Raw genomic sequence first — 22,629 nt, 5'->3', positions numbered from 1 at the left:
GGCCTCCTCTGCTTCTAGAGGGCTCTTCAGGATAAGACTGCCTTTGTTACTGTTGTTGAGGCTGCCATTGAGGGACTTGAACCCTCTGGGCTAATACCTTCCATAAGGCTTGAAGTATCTTCAAAGATCTGTTGTATCCACCTAATTAGGCAGCTGCGCTTGCAGTTGTCATGCTAGTCGCATCTTTGTCAGCAGACTGAAACCATTTGTTTACTCTCCTTGTCAGGAGGAACAGAGGATGAAGGTGCAACAACGTGAGAATTATTTGTGACAAAGATTATTGCCCTATCAGCAGGAGGTTCCAATCTCAAAAACAGGGGATCTCGAGCTAGAGCTTTCTATTTTTTCATTAGTCTGGAAAGTGCAGCTTGAGCAGAGGCTGGTGCTAGAAAATGTTGGATGGCTGTTTCCAAAGGAACAGAAACCAAGGCCAAGAACGTAATTGAAGAACCCCTATAGTGAAGAGTTTAAAAAATGACTGACGTCGAAGTGGTAGGTGTTGGTTTAGGGATGTTCCGCTTGGTAACTACCCTTACCAATAAATACTTCATTGAAAATCTTAATGTCTATTGGCGATACTCTGGCTGGTGGTGAATTCTAAAGAGTCAGAGTAGTCTTTAAAAGATGAACACGTAGAGGACATTGATGTACAGAGTCTATGCCTGGAGGTTCTGTGTGAAGTTGATCTTCCGCCACATCTTAACAGTAATGTATACTGTTCTGGAGATCTATATTTATTACATCATCTTTTCCGTGGAGTGTTTTTATGCACAGGTCTCGATGGATCTTGTGGGACCACCAGCGACCTTGGTCACTGTAGTGAACCAGGAGAAGCTGGTGGTGCCAGTGAAAAGCATGGAGACACAGACCTTCAGGATGAAGTAGTGGGAGACCAGACTGGCCAGATGTGTGCCATTCCCCATGGTTGGGTATGCCCTACAGTCCTCTAAATCCGAGGAGTGTGGTACTGTCCTCCTTTTAAAGGTAACAGAGCCAAACTGCTGCATGCCTCCGCAATGGAGAAGTGGGTAAAGATTTTAATATAGTTATTTATTTTTGTCAAAAAAAGAAGCCTACTTAAATGATGATTTTCTCAACATTGGTGCAGGTATTGGTTTCAATGTCTATTTACTTTGTCTTCGACATCTTTGAGGTACCATGTCTCAGTGGCAAGTGGCTACATTACCTATGCTTAATGATGTAGGCCTTAATGTTGTTCAGGATCTTCATTTATTATGTGATTTCCCGCAGTCTTTAGATCTAACTTTTGGGTAATCACTAGAGTGAGATGAAGGTGCAGATGTAGGTGGATAGCTTTCTCTGTTCTTGTCATACAGAGGCAGTTTCCTGAAGCCTTTCCAATAGACCAAGCAGTCAGAGCCTTCTCCAAACCTTCAGGGCTATTCTCAACATTTTGTTTTATCAATGTCTGCAGAACTCTGGGTGGTGATCTTCAGGAAGACATAGAATAAAGAGGTCAGGAGGGTCTGACTGGACTTTTTTCTCAGCACAGTTAGGGCATTTCTCTAAAAGTGAAGGCATTCTGACTGGCAAATTTGGTGAAATCATATCAGAATATAATGAAAAGACCTATCTAGGTTTTAAGGACGTAGAGTCACACTGGTTAGATCAGGTTCAGAAAAGTTTTTTAGAGAAAATATAACAAAAAAGGCAAAAGCTCAGCACTTCTGTTGACAGCAGTTGGAAAAATGAATTGCCTCTGGTCCATGATGGGATACTGAAGTAAAGGTAAGACCCTTAAAAAGGTACAGTCTCAGTTTTAACACTCTAACTGTGCAGCTGATAGGCTAACATCGTCCTGCATTTTCTTTATTTTCGCTATTTAAAAAGAGGTTTGAGACTCGTATTTCTATTCACTTTAGAAACAGTGACTTATTTTACACAATTTTGGATGTTTTAAAAAATTAAAACAAATGAAATGTGGCCATTTCTGGTCACTTTGGGCTGCCAAGCCTATTATTGTCTATACCTAGATTCGTCTTTTTATTCTTAAAAAAAAAAAGAAAAAAAAAAAAAAAAAAATACTTGTGCATACATGGATACATGTGTACCCTTGTCCTGAATGCTCGACTGCATGTGTAACTAGTATCCCGTTTTTTTTTTTTTGCCCTGGCGGCATGCAAACGTAGCATGAGAGCAGAGGCCCAGGCCTGTCCTCGAACATGAGGTCCAAGACCTGTCAAATGATGTCGAGGGGAAAACCAGGCATACTTTCTAATAAGACAGTGGACTACTGTCCTTGTCCCAAGTGTAACATTGAAAGTGGTGGAGGCAGAAGTCTACCATGTTTTTTTGATTTGAAGTTTGACCAGACCTTTTTTTTCCCCCCTTTGTCAGCGAGAGCATGGTCTACTGACACCCTCATGTACAGTTCCTTGGTCATGTGCGACTTGGAACCCAACACTGACATTCTATGTGCATACTGAGTAAGAGTGTGTTTAAAGTGAACACCGGACACGTACATGGTAGTTGAACCCTGTGTGCATAAGAGTAGGAGTACTGATGCCAGCAAGATCCATTTTAGATGTCCCTGGTGGTACCATGGAACGTAGTAGAGGATAAGGGTAGTTAACTGACACTCCAACTATATTTCCTGCATTCTTGTATTTGGAGAGTTGAAACAGATTGTGTGCACTACTATTTGCTGGATAGTAGGAATGAGGCGTGAGACTGCAGTTTCTGTGGTTCAAGGCAATGAAGTTCCTAAGGAAGGGCCTGCCCAATCTAGGATTACTATTTGAAAAAGGCTCATCACAACTAGGTGCACTTTATTGTACCAATGTTGTGGGTACTCCTGCTTGGAGGTAGCCCCACTGCTGCCTGCTGGTTGAGCCATCACTTTGCACAAAGGGTGTGTATGGAGATGAGCCTGGAAAGAACGTTTCTAAGGCAGCCAACCCAAAGCTGGTTTGGACGCTTTAGACAGGGATCCACAGTCCCCGGCTGGGAAAATGTATTGGAGCCAAACCATGCCACATTGTTCCCGTTCGAAGTTATTCTTGATCTAGGAAGGGAGTACTCTGTAGAGCACTTAGAGATGCTGAAGAAAGCACTTTGTGATGGAAAAGCAAAGGCTCTTCCTCAAGAGCCCCGAATCCTGTCTGACTGCTGAGAGGGTAAGAGGGTGCCTGGCCCTGCTGGGGGGAAGAGACTGCCCAGGAGGAGAGGTTCACCACGTTCCCACAGTTAAAGGACAAGGAAGGGTAAGTGTAGCGCTTAAAGATGAAAGCGCAACTTGCATAATCTTGTATGGAGTATTACTTGGATTGTATAGTATTCAGTTCTGCTACAAGATTAAAAGTACATTCCTTTTTTAATAAAGATAAACACTTGACTAGTCCTTACGTTTTGTATTGATTTTGCTGTTGAGCTATTGCCACAACCCTACCTTCCTGAGAACCCTGTGATCACCTGCCCTCAATACAGAGTCAAGTGTGGAAAGGGTTGTGCCTGGCCCAGTTCACAGGAGACCAGAAACCAGTGGCAAATAATCTCACCACCACGGTCAGTGCCCTGTTGTCCATGGCTACTCTAACTCCCAATCAGGGGACGACATTGACACTCATGCAAAACTCTACATATAACATCACAACATTTTAACGGAGAGACTGCCCAATTTTAAAAGTTAGTCAATGACCCAGGAACAACTTCTAGAAAGAAGCGATAATGTGGTACGGGACAATTACAGAGTGGTTACAACAGTAAGTACCGAGCTCAATTCACCAAATGCATTCAAATACAAATTGTACCTGAACATGACCATATGGTAGAAGAATCAAGATATATATTGAAATAGAAAAGCAAGGAGTGACTTCACAGCACAAGCACGTTCATGTAATGCAAGCTCATTCTACACGAGTGTGTGAAAACATTAACCACCCAAAAGCACTGGAACCAAGTGCTGTACAGAGGGGAAAAAAAAGGCAGAGACAGATATGCGGTAGCTTAGGGGTGAAGATAAACTAGTATGCCAGCAGAGTATTAGGATTTCAAATACCAGATTTTCTCTAGAAGAAAAATGGATAGACCATCCACTTCCAAAACATTACCTTACTAAAGATTAGAATAACTGCTTAGGTGAATTTAACAGACTATCGAAAATCCTACATCACGTACATCAATTTGTACAAACAATGTAAACAGCAACACTTAAGTTATCAGTATTTAGTTTCTCAGTGTGATGGACAGGTTGGAACATTACCTTAGCCGCGTTGATGTTACCAGTCTGCACCTTTCTGCCGGACTCGCGTTTCATGTTCTGGCCTGAAACCCAAAAAGAAAAAAAGCTGACCTTTCCAGATTAAGAAATCAGACATATTTAAGTGCTGTTTGTACACCTCTTGTCAATATGAGCCTGTTACTACCCAATTGCTATACATTGTTACGAATAATACCATTGTGGCCCAATTGGAACACATATGCTATTTAGTCCAATTATGAAAATTGTGTAAATAGGCTTGCACGCTATTCAAAGATACTATACAGAGGTATTTATATGGAGTTAACATGCATTCAACACACAAACGCTGTCTATTCATTAAAGCTGCTGTAGTGATTTTGTCCATACTGGGACAAAAATAGTAAAGAATGATTGTTTTATATATGCGTATATGGGAAAGAACAGAACGTTACAAGCAGTGTGATGATTAAGTGTACTTTTCATATGTTAAATAGTCCCTTCTCAATTCCAATCAAGTACTTTTGCAAAGGCGAAAAGATACACCAAAAAGCATGCAAGTGTTTTGGGAGAGGATGTTAAAAAAAAAAAAAAAAAAAAAAAAGTTTCCATTACAAATACAGTGCACAAACCACCATCACAGAGAACATTCTTAGGGGGGTGGAACTTCAAATAACAACCACTCCCTTTGCCATTGACACTATGGACTATTTAGTCATCACTGTTGCCTTTATGATCTGCAAGGCTTATTTCAGCAATCTTCAATGCCTGCCCCAAAATCAATCTTCGTCCCAAGCTCTTCAACTTGAATTAATTGGTGATGCGAACATCACTGTAAACAAGTAAGATGATGACAACCAGATTAATTAATTCCAGTCAAATGTTTAATTTTCACAAGTATTACTTGAAATGTCCATAACAACTTAACTCATAACAGCCTAGTTCATGAGCAACATAATACATTAACAAGCTATTGTAAAGTAATAGGTCTCACATTTTCTGGAGTTAGAGCTATTGGCATTATAAATTCAGAACTGGACTTTTCTTGCCACTTAAATTGGTCAACCCCCGTCTCATAATTCCGTCTTTTCCTGCCATGTTTTGGTCGTCACTGACGGCTACTGACATCAGAAATCACAAGCCCTTGAGGAGAGACGAGATGACTGCACTACTGGAAAAGTATTTTCTTTTAACAAAATCACAAGTCTTTCAAGCATTCTTGCCTCACATTTCAACGGGCAGAGCAGCCTAAGAAGGTTTATGGCTCCAATAAAGGAGATAAGCAGTGCCCTGTGTGCGATGTTGCGAGCGCTGGCAGGGAGGGACCCAGAGAGGCTCCAGATACGACACTAAGCAAGTTTCACATCATTGCTTCTAGGCTTAGCTACATTCTACTAGAAAGGGCATTTTATGGCTTTGGTGAGCAGTGAGCTAAACGACCGGCTGTTTCTTTTGTAAAATACATTTATTTTAGGAGCCAGAGGTAAACAAGGAAAGCACTGGAATACAGCCAAAATAAATGACACTGACATGGGAGGAGGTGGGAGGAACGGAAAGCTGCAATAAAACGCATGCAGCTACCAGCTTAAAACACTCACAGTGAAAGTGGAGCACCACAGAAATAAACAAAAATAGTCAGTCACAGCAACAGATAAAGAAACTAAAGTGGAATACTACATTAGTTGGTCACTGCTCTGAAGAAAAAAAAAAAAAGAGGGATAAAAAGGGAGAACTGACCTCTAGCGAGCATGAATTTTTATAGGATACTGCAACCAACAAATTAAATCGCTTTAAGCCATAAGAAGTATACTAAAAGTATACACGAGGTCGAACGCTTACGCTCGACCTAAAAAACACAAATTTGTATCTTGTGGTGTGTTCTCTTGCTACATCAAAATATGGATGGTCTATAAATGAGTCAGTTATTAATTAATATTAAAAGAGGCAGTCCAAAAAAGGAAAAATTAAGACTCTTGCTGGTTTGAACTACTGAGCTTTAATCTAAGGCCATCATCTGAAGTGTGACTTGTAAAGCACAGTCTGCTGGAGGATCATTTGCATTCTGAATTTGCTGATCGCTCTACATAAGCAATCGCATGGAATTTCTAAAGCTACGTAAATAATCAAAGAAAATCAAATTGACCATATTAATAGTTTATTTCGGAAAATTGTTCCATAAAACATGCATAGATTAAAATCACAATTTGCTACAATAAAACAGTCCAGCAGGAAAGTAATACAATCAGCAATTACTTCTGTAACAGCTAAAATAGCTCTACAACGTATGTGCAAAACAGCATAGACAAGTAATCATACAGTTAAAAAAAGGGCACCTTCCCAAGTTTTATAACATCACAGTTTCACTGAGAAACTTTTAGTTAAGATGTGCAAGTGGGAAGATCCAGCCTTATTAGTGGAAGAAGAAATGGACAAGGAAAGTATCCATGTAAGACATTCACCTAGGGCTGCATAATCTATCTTCAACTACTACTGAAGGAGGTGCATAAAATATTCTCTGTACACGTTTCCCCATACGAGCCAAGACACTTGTAAATACTTGGTGACACTTATGACTACCACTTTTCTAGTATCAGACTTGAGGATTCTTAGGGCCACCTCATAATGCCCAAGACCTAGCAGTTTGCACTTTGGTAAGAGCCACTTCTTAAGGGGGAGCTTGTAGGCCTAGCAAATTAGGATAAAATGATGCAGACTCTCAAGGACAAGCCTACACGCCGGGCACAGATTGATCACGCCCAGGTTGCTTCCCCAGGTGGCAGTGAAACTGATAATATGTAAAGATCCATTCCTACATTCAAAGAAGAACTGCTTTGGCAGGAGGCCCAAGATTGTGTCAAAAGAGGTCTCATAGGCTGAGCCAGTTTTATAGTCTAGGAATCTGTGGGTCAGACTGCCCGGCTTACGACACTTGAGCTCCTCCCTGATTCCTCTTGTCAAACCAATGCCAGCTGTCAATTTCTGACTAGTAATATCCAGGACCACTGTGAGAACAACTTTACAAGTGGATTCTTTTGTGTCTTCGTATAACCCCCACCAGTGCACTAAACTGCTTAAGCCACAGTTTAAGTGCAAGGTAATATTTCACGTATACAGAGTTCACTTTTCTACGCAGATGTTCATATATATTCCCCCCCCCCCCACACACACAGAAAGGACTGCTTGGCATGTGAATGCTGTTTTTTAAGGAGCATCAGATGTCAGTTTACAAAGACTGTGAGCTGCGTAGCTTAAAATGACCCAATCTTTCAGATTTCAAAAAACGCATGCAGCCAAGCATCTGAGTAGTGTGAAGATACAATAGAACCGTGCTCCATAAGAATTATTCAAACAGCCCGCCAGCAAACACAATACAAGTCACACACTAGAAGTGTGGCGCTTGGGTAATGATAATTTGTGATTAACAAACTACATATATACACTGGAGTGGCTTATCAATGATGCAGTTCTGATTAACCGCACAAACATTTGCTCGGCTCTTGTATTTTTTCAATATGGCCACAATTTATAGTACTAAGATAGCGCTATAAAAATACTTTGAACGTCAATGCAAGCTTCTTTTGACGGTTGAAGTACAGTGAGTTCAAGACTTACGGCTTAGAATTTCAAATGCAAGAAGAAATTAGCCATCAAACGAAACCCTTTTTGTGGGAGATTTGCTGTCCCTTCCTGAACACCACCTCTTGATGGCGAGCCGAGCCTGTCCTGAGTCAGCAACAACAGAGCACTGAACAGAGGAGGAGGACGCAAACAGACCAAGGCAACTGAGTACCTATCTGACGATGAGGGTGAACGCCGAATGGAGATTGGGAGAAAGAGGAACCAAGAAGGGCATGAATAGCGTGACATTTGCACTGATGTTAAAGTAGCCCATGTCTGGCGAAAGATGATGCAGGTGTGTGTTTTTCTCTCTTCCGTGATGGGTACTAACAAAACAACAAAACAAAAAAAAAAACCATGAAATGGGGCAGCCGTGAATCTGGCACACGTGTGCACCGTCTGGGGAAAAGTAAAGCACGCGGCTGCTATGGTGAAATACGAAGGGCGGCAGCTGTGAAGTGGGCACTGTGTTGTTTACTTAATTGGAGGTTGGCACAACTGGAAAGAGCGAGCGCTTGTGTGCAGTACTCTTGAGCAAAGAAAAAAGTAGTCCCTTTACAGTTACTATAATGGGAGGGCACAAGTACTACAGCGTTGCTCCGTGGAAGTAAACAACTGAGCAAAAGGTGGGACAAAGGGCACATATTAACCACTAACAAGCAAGGATTTTTAAAGGACACTGACTTTAACAAATGACAAGCAGGGGGCAGGCTGTAAGCCCACAGATTATATAACTGTTATCTAAGCGACAGCGCAAGCGCTGTCTAGGCTCAACCTAAAAGGCACCTCATGATAAATTAACAGAAGAGTTACAAGGGCCAGGTTCCAAGATCACTTAATTATTAACAAGCTTTAAAAAAAAAAGAGACCGACACAGTAGGGCAGAAATCCCTTAACCCTATAAGCAGACGTAACTGCAGCCAAAAAACTAACTTTATCAAAAAGAAGATTAAGATCTGCTGTTTGCATAGGTTCCAAAGGACGACCCCCCTACAGAGATCAAAACATAAGAAAGATGCAAAAATAGGGAAGAATTCTGTGAAAGAGATCTTGTAATTGTGCAATCTCAATCAGGGCTCCACAAACTCCCTTGATGAGTTAACAGCAAACCATTGCCATTTCAGAGAAAATAATGAAAGAACAAAGTGAAAGCCAAATAACGAAAATTGCAAGACTGAAGAAAAAACATGAGTGAGCTGACAGACCATGAGAAGATCATCAACTATCAAAAGACACCCAGTGTTTGGAATAAACTTTTAAGGTACAGGGTCTCCTAGAATTTTGATGTGTCAAATAGTTGTAATGGACGACACGATAAGCTCAACCTTTCAAGTTCTAAAACAGGCTGTTTGAGATAAGAAGAGGAGAAGTACCCAAGGAGCGTGCAAAGTTGGGGTTTTCCATACAGGAAACAAAGACTGTTGTGGCTGAAGTGAACCATAATATTACTTCTACCTTCTCTTCCTGAATCTTGGCTAAGACCTTTGGAATAAGAGGAAATGGAGGGTGGGCATAAGGTAACCTCCTTCACCACTCCATTGGGCATGCATCCATACTCCAGCCTCCCTTCTTGTTGAACTATACAAAAAATCTGTATCAGGGCTCTTTTCCATTATACAAAAGGGTCCAGAAAAGGAGCCCCAAACCTCTTGCAAATATTCTGGAACAGAATTTGTAGGACTGATTGGTTTGCCAATAATGGGATGTGTTTCTGCTTAACAATCTGCCTGTGTGCAGACTTTTCCTTTGAAGTGACTAGACTTAAGAGACTGCTTTAACACCATACGTCTAGGAGATTTACCACTTGAATCAGAGATTTGGCTCAAGTACTGCTCAGAAGGTTGATGTAAGCTACTGACAGTGTTTTCTTACCTGACAGAAACATCCCTCTGAAGAACAATGGACCTGGATTTCTGAAGAGCGCTATAGATTGCAGTTAACTCTTAAATTCCATGATGTCCTCTTCTGTTGAGCATTTGACTTTGCAAGAACACCGATTCTAAGTGGCCCAAGTCTATTTGTCAGCCATCTGTTAAGATCAAACGTTTCTGAGGGTGCATAACTACATCTTTGAAAAAGTTCTCCATTTTCAACCACTAAATTTAGTTTCTGTTTTATCTCAATTGAAAGAGGATCTGCACTCTGCACAAGTTTAATTGTTCAAGAACAGAATTTGTGCAGGGGCAACAAAAACGGACAGAAAGAGTCTGGCAAATCAAAATGTGAAAACACAGGCTGTGATATGTCCTTGGATCTCCAGCTCCTCCGGGAGAAAGACCTTCCATAGATCCATTTAGCACCTTGCACCATTGTTTTTGAGGTCTCTCGAAGGTTGAAGTAGGTACTTGGGTGCAATAAGAAGAAATCACACACAGTTTATCACAGTCATTATCTTGATTAAGAAGAGAAAATACTGCTATCTCGAAGGAGCATGAAATAACCAATCATCCAGACAAGGGTATCCTGGATGTCCCTGTAAATGAAGATGCACAATCAGAGAGGATATCGCCTTTGTAAAGACTATTTGTTGGCAATTTCAGGCTGAAGAACCATGAACTGCCAGAGTGGATTCCCCACAGAAAAATCGCAGTAAACTTTCATGATTATTTGGTATCATATGTAGATATGCTTCTCTAAGTAATCAAAAATAACTTAACAGGATCAAAGCAATAATTCTCTGTAGTATTGTCATCTTGAATTGGATATTCTGGACAGAATTGTTCAGTTCCGGAATATAATATGTTACAAGGCTAAACCCTCATGCTGCCTTCTGAACCAGAAATACAAATGAGTAGACCTCTAGACATTTCTCCTTCATTCTAACTGGACAGATTTCTTCCAGTTGTAATAAAGCTGGTATTCCCACAAGGAGATTTTTTTTTAGTTGATTATTTTATATGGAAAAATAAACGATCCCTGAAGACTTTGGTAATGACTGGAATTCAATCTAATATCTATCCTGACAACCTGTAAGTCTCACTTGTCTGTGTTTATCATTTTCCATTCATTTAAGAATTGAGGAATCTGTCCTTCAACCATTCATGACTGGGCATCTCTTCGTCTTACTCTGGTATATTCAGGATTGCTGGTCCTTCAAAACCACATCTTATTTCTGTTTCTTGACAGAACAAAATGGTTTATCCTGGTTCCTAGAAGACTGGTCATAATCCTGTTGCCTTCTGGAAGGTTTTCTGAGGAACATTTCGATTTTGACAACTTGGAAAACACTAGGAAACATGACTAATGTCATGGTACTAGAGGTCTGGACCAAAACCTCTACCCAGATGAAAAAAAAAAAAAAAAAAAAATAGTACTGACCTTAGACTTCACTGCTGTCTCCATGAGGTTCCAACACTTAAGAATGTATTTAGTTTTCTATTTTTATTCATAACTTTTGTTTCTTATTAAGTTATTACCAATTATGCAGCAGTCCCAGTTCTATTTAGATTTCTGATGTACTTGGGTTTCTTTTGTACCTCTAAATCATTGTAACCATCCCCAGACTGCTTGTTTGGGAATGTATGCGCAGAGGGAGTTTTAAACAACAAACGCATCTAAATTGTATTTAAAGTATAAGGTTTTCATTCTCTACAAAAATAAACCATGAGCCAGGATGAACATAAGTCTATAAGTAGATGATATTTTGACAAGTCCTAGTTATTCTATCTTCAAGGCTCATCTGGCTCCTAAATTAAGCAGCACCTTGCACTCATTCACCGGCAGGGGACACATTGGAATGACTGACTGCAATATGTAATGTGAAGCAACATGCAGGTGAATTGCTTTAGTGTCAATTTGTCAACAGTAAAACCATAACTTACTCCTTTCCACTAGGCCCAAAGCAAGAGAACAATGGCAATGCAGGCTACATTAAAACAAAAAAGATTCTATAATGCCTTGTTTATTACTAAGAACTTAGGGACAAATATGGTCCATGGAGCCTAATGTCAGGTCCTAAAACACAAAGAACATTTTGATTTGGCTTTGCTTAAGCACTAATCACTGATGTGATTCTACTTTAAATGCTCACCCTTCCATCCCAGGCCTCACACCAATACCTTTAACTGTGGCAGTGATCCTGAGTGATGAACCACAGCTTCTTTTCAGTTCAACTTTAAATACAAGAACTGTAAAAAATTATTAAGCAACGACAATATTTGTCAGGTGTTCTGAGGAGTCTAAAAGATGTAGCATTGTACAAAGCAAGGTCTACATAACTCATCCAGCCTTAGCTTTTTCACTCTAATCTGAGGCTTTTCACAGGGAAACCCATAATTGTAAGTGCAATAATACAATGAAATTAAGTGCTCAAATAGGTGGTCACCTTCAGATGTGGTGTAGCTCATATATGGCCTTTACCCCTTTTTACACGTTAGATCCTCCTGCTCACCCACACAGATTGGTTGCCGTACAGTACACTGTCGCTCACTTACCTAATTGCCAGTAGTTCTTTACAAACAACTAAGTTAACTATGTTAACTAAGGATGATACACAAGATCTTGGGTGCTTGTTACTCGGTTTCTAATTAAGGTAAATACACCAGCCTGTTATTATAGGTATAATTTAAATAGAGTATATATGGAGAAATAACTTTGTCCACTCCAGAAGCAGTGAAGGAGTTGTCCACAGCGAGTTATAAAATCGTTTTATGCAGGTCTGCATAGAGGTTTAAACTACTAAATTCAGTGAATAATGGTTCCAAATAAATTTAAGTAATATGATATATTCTGTAGGCATGTATCATACACCTTTAAACTGATTTATTTATTATATGGATGAATGTATATTTGTAAGCTTTTCCTAAGTTCTTTCTTTTGTCTTTTCTAGAACTACGATTGCCCTTTTTCAGTCCTGAGGAGGCCTTAAATCAGCAGGCCGAAACGCGTCGACCTTTTTGTTTTGCAAATGTATTGGGTTGGTTAAATAATGGATTATATTGGAAAGATTTGAGACGCATTATATCATGCTTGTTGGAAAGAAATATATAACATGTTGATGATGTTAAAAAAAAGCCCAATGCCTTAGCACATAAAAGTGGATCACATGTGGAGTGATAACAGTGACCACCACTCAAATATATAGGGCATTATTTTAAGATGTTTTTATAGTGGTAAATCTTTGATGTGGCCTATTATGTATGTCTTGTCAAGTGTCATCCGGTGTATTGTTATTGTAATAATGGTTATAAGTGTTCTATTACCATAATTCCTTTTTTGCTATTTGAATAATTTGGTTGAAATAAATTTGAGAAAGAAATAAACTCAGAAGTAACAGAATATAGGACTGTTCTTATAATTTAAGATGAAATTTGTCTCTACCTGCCACTCTTTTCTTTGTTGATGTTATATGTACCCTAGGCAAGGTAGAGTTATAGGGTTTCCCCTGGTTTTTGCACTTACCCTCCTGCATGGAGGCCTGGGCCGTGCCTCAGTGACGGTGGAGAACGAGGGGCTCATTGCCGTCCGCTGTGGCCTGATGCAGTCCTCGGGCCCCCTTGGTGACAGGGACCACAGGCGAGCCTGAGGATGAGGCTGAGACATGCACGCCCTACATAGAGTACGGCACCCCCTTTGCATGCAACTCTCCTAGGAGTTTGCTGCCTGCCAGTGGAGGGCTTCATACCTACAGCTCCTGTTGGGCAGTGGCCGCAGAGGAAGTCACATCTCCCCTGCCACATGAGCGGGCTGCTGCCTTTGGCGAGAAGTCTCCCTGGGACTGGCTGATCACTTTCTCACCGCCTATGCACAGAAGAGACCCTCAGGCGCGGGTGACTTTGAAGAACATGGTGAGTGGCCAGCGACCTTACCCCACCTGTACACTCAGCAGTACATATGCAATTGCCAATATTATTACCATTCATTCTAGAACACCTCGGAGCAACCACCTGCATCAAGAGTGTTTGCGTTTTTGCTCTCCTGGAGCGCTCTATACGACACGCGGCCTTGGGTCCTATACTCCAACACGGACTTCACTACTAGGCTCCTGCTAGCCCCACTAGCCGCACTCGGGGCAGAACACATAGTTGGCCTCTTAATGCTGTTGGGGCCACCCCCTCATTGCTGCAGTTGCGGACTGCCTGTTTATATACCATACAGGTTTCAATTATTGCCATACAATGGGCAACGGGGACCCCAAACAGCAGCAGTTGTCTTTTGACTCCACCAGGACCCCCAGGAGACAGGAGTCGGAGGATTCCACAGACCTGGGCATGCTAATGATGCCACCTCTGCCTCCCAACTGGAGGGCACGATTAGATGGGCACTCCAACAGATTGGATGGTGCTGAATATAGGATATCGGATATTGATGACAGTAACCCCGCCCTTACCAAATGTGTGTAGAGGATTGAGCGCTTACCAAAAACTGTTGCTCCCAAAAACGAAGACTTCGAAGCTTGCTCACGCCACAACAATATTTGCATCACTGGGGTGGCTGAGCCGACTAACATCGGGAGCATGGACACCTTTGTTGAAAAATTGCTTGTTGAACTGTTTGGAAGAGACTCCTTCACTGATACTTTTGTTGTGAAGAGGGCTCATCAGTCTCTTGGCCATGCCTAGTCCCAGGTGCCCCTCCACGCCAGATAATTGCCTGGTTGCCCAACTTTAGAGATCAGGAATCTGCACTCCAAGCATGAGACAAGGACCCGCTGCAGTATCAGGGAATGACCTTGTCACCGTTCCCGGACCTCACCCCTGTGGTCCAGGAAGCGCAGCGCAAGTATGCTTAAGTTAAGTGGTTGTTACAGAAATATGACCAACGGTATGGTATGTTATATCTAGCAGACCTACGAATTGCAAGCATCATATCTTCAATACCCCTGCAGATGCTGCACTGTTTGCAAACAACATAACCTGGGGCAGGCCACATCTGGACGGCACTCCTCAGGTGGCTCCCTGAACCTCTCACAATTAGACTCACAGAGTGCCCCTCCCCTTAAAGATCACTGCTCCTGATGCCCGAGCGTCCAACTTCCTCTACTGGCTGTCGAGAAAATACATATTTAAAATCAATGCCCCCTGCGTGTTATATATATATATATATATATATATATATATATATATATATACACACACACACACACATATATATATATATATATATATATATATATATATATATATATATACACACACACACACACAATCTACATTCCTATTTTAGAACATGGCAATGTTTTTCCTCGTATGGAGTGTTGCTACATCTCCAAGGTATACACCAACTTTTTAGTTTTATGTTCAGGTTGGGTTTCATGGGAATTTCACAGAGGGTTGCTCCCTGTGGTGTGGGGGACTGTTTGACCTTGTTATATTTGTACTTGATAACCACATGTATTATATCCTCCAGCACAACTCACATTGCACCCTCTGTCCTAACATCATACATTCACCTTTCCCTACATGGCACTACGAATGCTCGGCAACTATGCCATTGATGTCCCCTGCGACACAGAACATTAGAGGTCCTAATATCCCTAGGAAAGGGAAGTAGGTTCTTCCTTACGTAAATAGGCACGGCATTAAACTAGCGTTTTTGCAGGAGACCAATCTGGCACTAACTGCACTTTTGCTAAACATTGGAGTGGGAATCATTTATTTTTCACATTACAGCTCCTACTCTCAGGGAGTCTGCACACTTACTCACAGAAGCATCCCCTTCGGGTGTCGAGAACCTCTTTCAGGTCCAGAGGGGCAATATACACTGGTATACGGATGTCTGGCACATTGCTTCTACTTCTTAACGTATACACGCCAAATACACATTCACCCGAGTTCTTCCAGGACATCTGACTCACAAGGATCGACTTCAGCCGGATCACATCCTTTTTGGAGGCGATTTTAACCTAACGTGTCACCCACAGCTTGATACCACTGGCTCTTCTTTGGACACCAAACCACGCTCCCTACAAGCATTAACTAATATCCTTGACGCTTCCCAGCTCACTGATGCCCGGCGCACCCAAAATCCCTCCACTATAAGCTGTACCTTTTACTCTAGTCCACACAAGTCCCTTGTCAGTCCCCCCCTGCGAGTGCTTTGCCAAGAGACTGATGAGCCCTCTCCACGACAAAAGTATCGGTGAAGGAGTTTCTCCTTGCATTAACCACTGGTATCAGTCCCCTACGACACTCCTCTGACTCTCAGAACCCTCCCATTACCCATGCACTCTATCAGACGACTTCCCAGTGGTGGCTACTCTGTGAATCCCTTGTCAAACTCCACTGCTTAGAACAAGCAGTTTCCCTGTAAATGCGCTGCATGACACTGTATTCCATACCGAGATCCGTGACGCAATAACCGAGTATTTCACGCTCAATGCTGGTACCGTGCAACACTCTGGGAAGCCTTCAAAGCTTATATCAGGGAGATGTGTATAGCTAAACATGCTGGAGTACTCTGTTCTTTCAGAGGGGAACTAGCAAAGGTTGAAAAGAAGCTCCATGATATAGACTGCCAGGTCATATCATCTTCACCTACCCAGTATTCACACACTAGGAGCTTGCTGAATGCGAGGTGGTTTTACCTCGGTAAATACACCAGGAGGTGCTTATACGGGGAGAGGGAGGGGCCTGGACGTACACTTTCCCCAATTATTGCACCACTCCATCAGGCTTTATATATCAGGCTTCAAATATCACCAATTCACTGCACAAAGACAGCCCGATGACCATGGACACTCCCAGCATACAGTTGGCATTCACCACATACTATAAGTCTCTACACATCATGCACCACCACGACTGCTGATACCCTTGCGGATCACCTAGCCGAGATCTGCAATGGTGTGGCTCGACGATGGCCAACAGCAATTTTTAGCCTCTCCCTTCAGCAGCGAAGAGAGTTCTCAAGCCACAGATGCCCTAAATGGCTCTAAAGCCTCTGGGCTAGATGACTTTACTGGTGACTTCTATAAAGCATATAAAGACGTCCTTGGTCCCACACCTGTTGAAGATTTACGCTGAGTCCCTAGAGCATGGTGCCCTCCCTCCTATTATGCAAGAAGCAGTAATTTCACTCCTCAAACCCGGAAAGCCGCCTCATCCATGTACATCAGGAAGGCCCCTGACCATGTTAAAATATGACAATAAGATATTAGTGAAGGTGAGTGCTACACGTTTAGCCTTGTTGATTGACCGAATAATTGACCCCATGCAATCTGGGTTTGTTCCCCACCGTTCTACCTCAATTAACCCGAGCACGGTATTTGTGGTCATCAACAACATAGCCCTGGAGCTGCGTGCCTCCTGGTTAGTATCGCCCTCTTCAAAATGTTATTAATTACCGGTGGCACCCAGAAGGGCTGCCCGCTTTCCTGCCTATTATTTATTTGTGCATGGATCCTTTGGTATTTCATCTGCAGGAGTATCATCTTCACCAGGGTCTCCGTTTACTTTGTAGCCTTCTGCTGGCCTTGCTTTATGCTGATGATATACTGTTATTTGCCTAGGATCCCACAATCAATCTCCCCACATTGACTGAATAAGTGTTTTGCTTAGGAGTTTTTTCTGGTTTATCCATTAATCGGAACAGAGCAGAGCTCTTTCTGCTCAACGCGGCCTCAGTCCCCTGGGCATTCAACTATCCTCTAATTTGGTCTTAAGAATCACCCAAATATCTTGGCATACATCTACAGAGAAACAGCGCTAAAGTGATTTGGAGCAATTATGGCCCAGCAGTTGAGAAGCTTTCAGCTCAAATCGAGCAGTGGATGACCATGCCCCAATCCTTAGCTGGACGAGTAGCCATAATTAAAATGAAAGTCCTTCCTCGTTTTTTAATGCTTGTTTTTAAATATTCCTATTGCCCTAACTGGACAATTTTTTGACACCCTGCTTGGACTGCTTACACGTTTGGTGTGGGTGGGTGGTCAGTCTCAAATACGCTGGAGCACATTTACGCTCCTGTGTGATCAAGGTGGTTTTGGAGTTCCTGACCTCTAGCTCTACAATTTAGTTGCCCAGGTACATTTTACATACTTCTGGTATCATACAGACGTTAAAATCCAGTATCTTAAGCCGAACCAGTCACAAGCCTCTCCCTCAACCCTTTCTACCTTATTGCCTCAAGACTTATCTAGAAATCCAGACACTTCCCACAGCATGTTGGGCCTGGACCAAGCTACGACGCTAATTGGGCTATGATACCCTATATTCTCTGCACATCCCCCTCTCCAATAACCTGTGGCTGTCACTCACTTATGAGCAATTAACTCAGCAAACACTCGCAACATTGATGCTATACACCACTGGCGACATGTTGGTCGACTCCATGGTGTGCTCAGTCTCATTTAACAACGGGCGCAACACCTCCCATACTGATTGGTCTACATTGCATCAGTTACAAAGCACACTGCGCGCTACTCTGCCTACATACCCTGAAGAACCTAGGGAGTCCCCCCCCATTCCTTAATTAACTCTGCTCCTGATTGCACCCATCTAATATCTTGAGTGCACATCACCTCTCTCCAGTTCAGACCCTGTGGGACAGAAAAGTCAAGTGCTGCTTGGGAGAGAGACTTGAGACATTCCTTCCCAGATAAAACATGGTACTACTGCTGCGCATAAACTAAGCTGATTTCAAATAATAACCGCCACAAGCTATTGCATTATAAATATCTGCATTGTGTTTACACCCACCCCACCCCCCATGCCCTTGCTAACTAGACCCGACTCGGTCACATTGCTGCCCCAAATGCACTGCGGAAGACGTTGACATTATTCACTTAGCCTGGAACTGTGCTGCTATTTCTACATTCTGGGAGGACGCTCACTCTATTGTCTTGCATGATAGAACAGGAACTTGCACCTGATCCACTGCTGGCCCCGTTAGGGTTTGTTAAGCCCCTGAGGGTACATGACGATTTGCTGCTCTAGCGCTACTGTTGGACAAATGACAGATTGCCCTTCATTGGGGCAGTAGTACACGCCATACAGTGGTGTCTTGACTGTGGGACCCGACCTACTGCGACACCACTAGCGAACTCTATGCTTCCCTGCAACCTCCATCTTCACAACCTAACGATATATGGCAGTCGGTCAGAACCTACCTCAAGATCCCGCAATTGATGACAATGAGGAATCTTCTCCATAACTGTATGTCACCCTGCCTCTCGGAACATGCTTGTGGCCTCTGCCGTACCTTTTATTCCCCATTTTGTCATGTTTCTCTTCTTTATTATCTTCTTACCGTTCGCCTTTCGCCACCTCTTTTTTTGCAATCCTTCCTTTCATTCTTGGCACATCTCGTACTATGATTGAATTGCCTTTATCAAGCTTATGCTATTCTTTGTTTTTTGTTACTCTTGTTTATAAAAAGATTTAAATAAAGATACAAAAACTTCTCATTGTTGCATTACACTGGACTGGTGCTAAAATGAATAACACCACGACTGGAAACAATAGGTCAACTTCACATTGCCACGCAGAGGGCCAAGTGAGCTCCATGTTTCACTTATGTACTAATAATAATGTCACCTTATTATCTTTTCCACAACTACTGCTTGAAAGTTATTACAAGTTGTTTCAACTTATGTATCTTACAACTGTACCACTGTTGTATATTTAGTAACTACCACCTACGACTGTAGATATTGTTTACATGCTCCAGGGTTATAATTATGCCAATCACTAAAGTATATAACCCTCACTTCCCTAAATGTATTTATGTAATTTCTCCTCCACTTGCGGGTGTTGTGCACGTTCCTATCCAGTTAGGATCCCTTTGAGGTCAAGCAGCGCTTTGGCAGAAATCCTAAACCCACAAATAAAAACAGCATTGATCATCACTTATAAATGGAGCTAATACTTCACTGCCAAAGGCACAGTCCACTTCCAATTTTCCAAATAATTTTCACCACTGATAGGTTAAAATATGCTTCTGCATTTAAAGATCAACAGATATACCAGTGGATCTGGGGAAAAATCCCTAGCTTTCCCTCACTTAAGTCCACCATCCGTGGTAGCAAAACTAACAGGTAAAAGTGCCAAGGAAGACACAAGGATGGCGACAGACACGAGTAGTAATAGATGAATCGCAAAATATCGAGACAGTGCGAGAGAACGGACAGAACAAGAGTGTTCAGATCATAACCTACACAATGCCTTGTCATCCCATACCTCTCAAAAAGTTCTCTCTCCAAGGATAAGTAAAACATGCTTAGGAGGACAATGCAGGTCTAAAAAGGAAGTGACACTGAAGGTTGCAGATACATTTGTATGCTGGAATGCTGCACGACTTTTCGATGGCACTGCCCAGTTTAGAAGGGTCTTAATGGTAGTACTCATATTTGGGAGCATCGTGAATTAAACCGCCATTAGTGGGGGAATGAGCGCTGCTGCAGCAGTCAAATAGTACGACATGAAGAAAGGGCTAAACGTGACCTAATAAAAATGTTAATCTAGTTCTTGTACAAAGAGAATATTATTAGATGCCTTATAAAGACAGAAAAACACGTGTATTCCTCTGAAATGGTAAGTAATGAGGTTGGCACCGGTAAAGATAAACCAGTTTTTATTCCGGGTTAGAGTTACGCATCTATGAGACTAAGAGCAACACCCAGAGAGATTATGTCACAGCCACCAACAATGACAAACGTCATTCATACCTGACTTATCTGCCAGAGAGCGGTTTAATTGTCTTGGATCGGAACTGGGTTGCTCCCACCCCCTGCGATGTCAGCTCGGGAAAGCATACTACTACAGAGCAGCAGGAGGTAGGAGAAATAATTTAACCTTAAACCTTGAGTAAGAGCTCTAGGCGGTTCTCGCTCGCAGCCTTTCAAACCAACCGCCAGGCAATGTATTGAACTGTGCTGTTTGAGTGCCGGCCACCTTCGGCACCAGCACTGACAGCGTCAAGCATCCATCCTCGTGGATAAAGAGCCATGGGCCCCACCCACTACAAGAAATACATCTCCCACTCTTACTTACTGAGCACTACAACTGGCCGACCGCCCATCATCTTGGAGGCTTGAGAGGACCAAACCCCGGAGAGAACCTTCTGGAGACGGGGGTTTGTACAGAAAGGATAGCTGTTTCACTGAGACACTCTACAGAGCCGTCAAGGGAGAAAGAAAAGAAAGACAGGATGTATAATCCAATCGCATGCGAAGACTCGTAATATGCCGGTGTATTTATCCAATCAGATACGCGAGAGACCAGATACCCGCCCTTCTAAGCAGGGGTCACATCAAGCTCGGTTGCCGTGAAACGCCGTTAATTCCTCTCCAGTCCGCGTGCAGATAGGTGGAGCTGTGCGCATGTTTCCAGGAAAGAGGAAGTCGGGGTTGATGTCGGGGCTTGTAGTCCTGTAAAAGTAAACTTCCAAGGGAGACAGGTTTTTGTTGTAAAATGTAGAGTTATATCTTAATTATACTATAAAAAGACTAATGTGGACAGTGAACATAGTATATTCGCCATAAAGAAACATCAATAGGAGTTTAGTGAACATGCCCTCAAATAAAGAGATTGACAGCTGAAGCATGATGGGAAATGTTGGGTTTTGGCTATTTTGCACTTTTTGGTTTGGAATTGTAGGCGATGCATGCTCTTCCCAAAGGCTGGGCTGGGAGAGTGCTGCTGTCTGGACCCATTGGTGCATTTAGAGTGCATGGAAATTGTAGTATTTGACGACAAGCCAGGCGCGGTGTCTGTGGTTACATAGTTGCTGCAGTGAGCGCAGCTGTTTATTCGTTAGTAGCTCCCTGTCTAAATATGGCAACGTTTGCTGGTTTCCTAGGCGCCTTAGCATTTCTTCTAAAAGAGGCGTGATCACTGCAGTAAACATTAAAATCCTTCAAACCCTGTGTTTTTAAACCGACGAGTCTCTCCATTTTAACTTTGGTAAGTAAATTAAATAATGCAACATTTCGGTACATATTTCTTTTACGAGATGAACGTTGTAGATACAAAATTAAAGTACTTATGGTCATCAAAAGCAAAGTAATTACAATTACAAAATTATGCTGCTTATGCTTCAGCGCATTGGTTTGTGGAAATTCAGGTCCATGAAGCGGTCACTAATCAATCTTTAGTTCCAACTGACGCTAAACATCAAATTTTAATACAATTTAAAAAGGTAAAGTGCATTTGACTTCGCAAGGAAGACCTGGAGTAGTTACGTTTTAAAACCAGAAAGGTTTATTAAAAGATTAGCAAAGTTACAAACCGAGTCATCAAATTGGTTGCAAACCTATAATCAATACATGAATGTATAAGTCAGTGTATAGTTTTTAAAATGTTTTTATTAATTTTTTGTTGCAGCGAAATATACAAAATAATAAAACAATTATATAAAAAAATCGTCAGGCAGAGCATGTAGAGGTAATATCGTTAACAAGTGGTTAGGTCAGTATCACTAGAACCAACACAGATATAAAATAAGAACATAAACCCATCTGAGGAGCCCATCCCTCCGCAGAGCCGTTACACCACCCTCCATCACAGTCACTCAAACACTCATCCACCCACAGAGTACTACGGCATGCTCACACACTCTGTGCTAAGGCTGTCACAAATAGGGTTCCTCAACAGCGTTCATTCAGGCCAGCACCGTGACTTACGAGTCAGCAGCAGGTGAAGAGACTTCTGAGACTGGGTCATCCACGACTCACCCGAGGACAAGCCAACAGTATGGTGTCCCATGTGGGCAAGATCGGCACCCTCGGCACCCTTCTGCCCTCTTTCCTGCGAAGTGTCTCTCGCTCACAGTCCACCCATCTTACCAGTTTCAGCCGCCATCTATATATATATATCTTGCCCCTGAGCTCGTCTGCAAGCGAGCATCAGGACCAGATCCAGAAATCTATCCATAGC

General features: G+C 42.3%; 1 protein-coding gene across 1 annotated transcript in view; it reads right to left on the bottom strand.

Annotated features, from left to right (window-relative positions):
- Positions 1-20,901, bottom strand: part of CCT3 (chaperonin containing TCP1 subunit 3) — a 193,033-nt gene extending 172,132 nt beyond the window's left edge. The window contains exons 1-2 of the mRNA XM_069217997.1: positions 20,746-20,901; positions 4,223-4,284 (exon numbers count right to left, since the gene is read on the bottom strand). Coding sequence (XP_069074098.1) covers positions 4,223-4,284; positions 20,746-20,776 — 93 coding nt within the window. The 5' untranslated portion in view covers positions 20,777-20,901. The remainder of the gene's footprint in view (positions 1-4,222; positions 4,285-20,745) is intronic.
- Positions 20,902-22,629: the final 1,728 nt, after the last annotated feature.

The sequence above is a fragment of the Pleurodeles waltl genome, chromosome 12 (assembly GCF_031143425.1).
Source record: "Pleurodeles waltl isolate 20211129_DDA chromosome 12, aPleWal1.hap1.20221129, whole genome shotgun sequence".
NCBI lineage: Eukaryota > Metazoa > Chordata > Amphibia > Caudata > Salamandridae > Pleurodeles > Pleurodeles waltl.
Note: the sequence above shows the minus strand (reverse complement) of the source record. Positions and strands in the feature narration are given on the sequence as shown.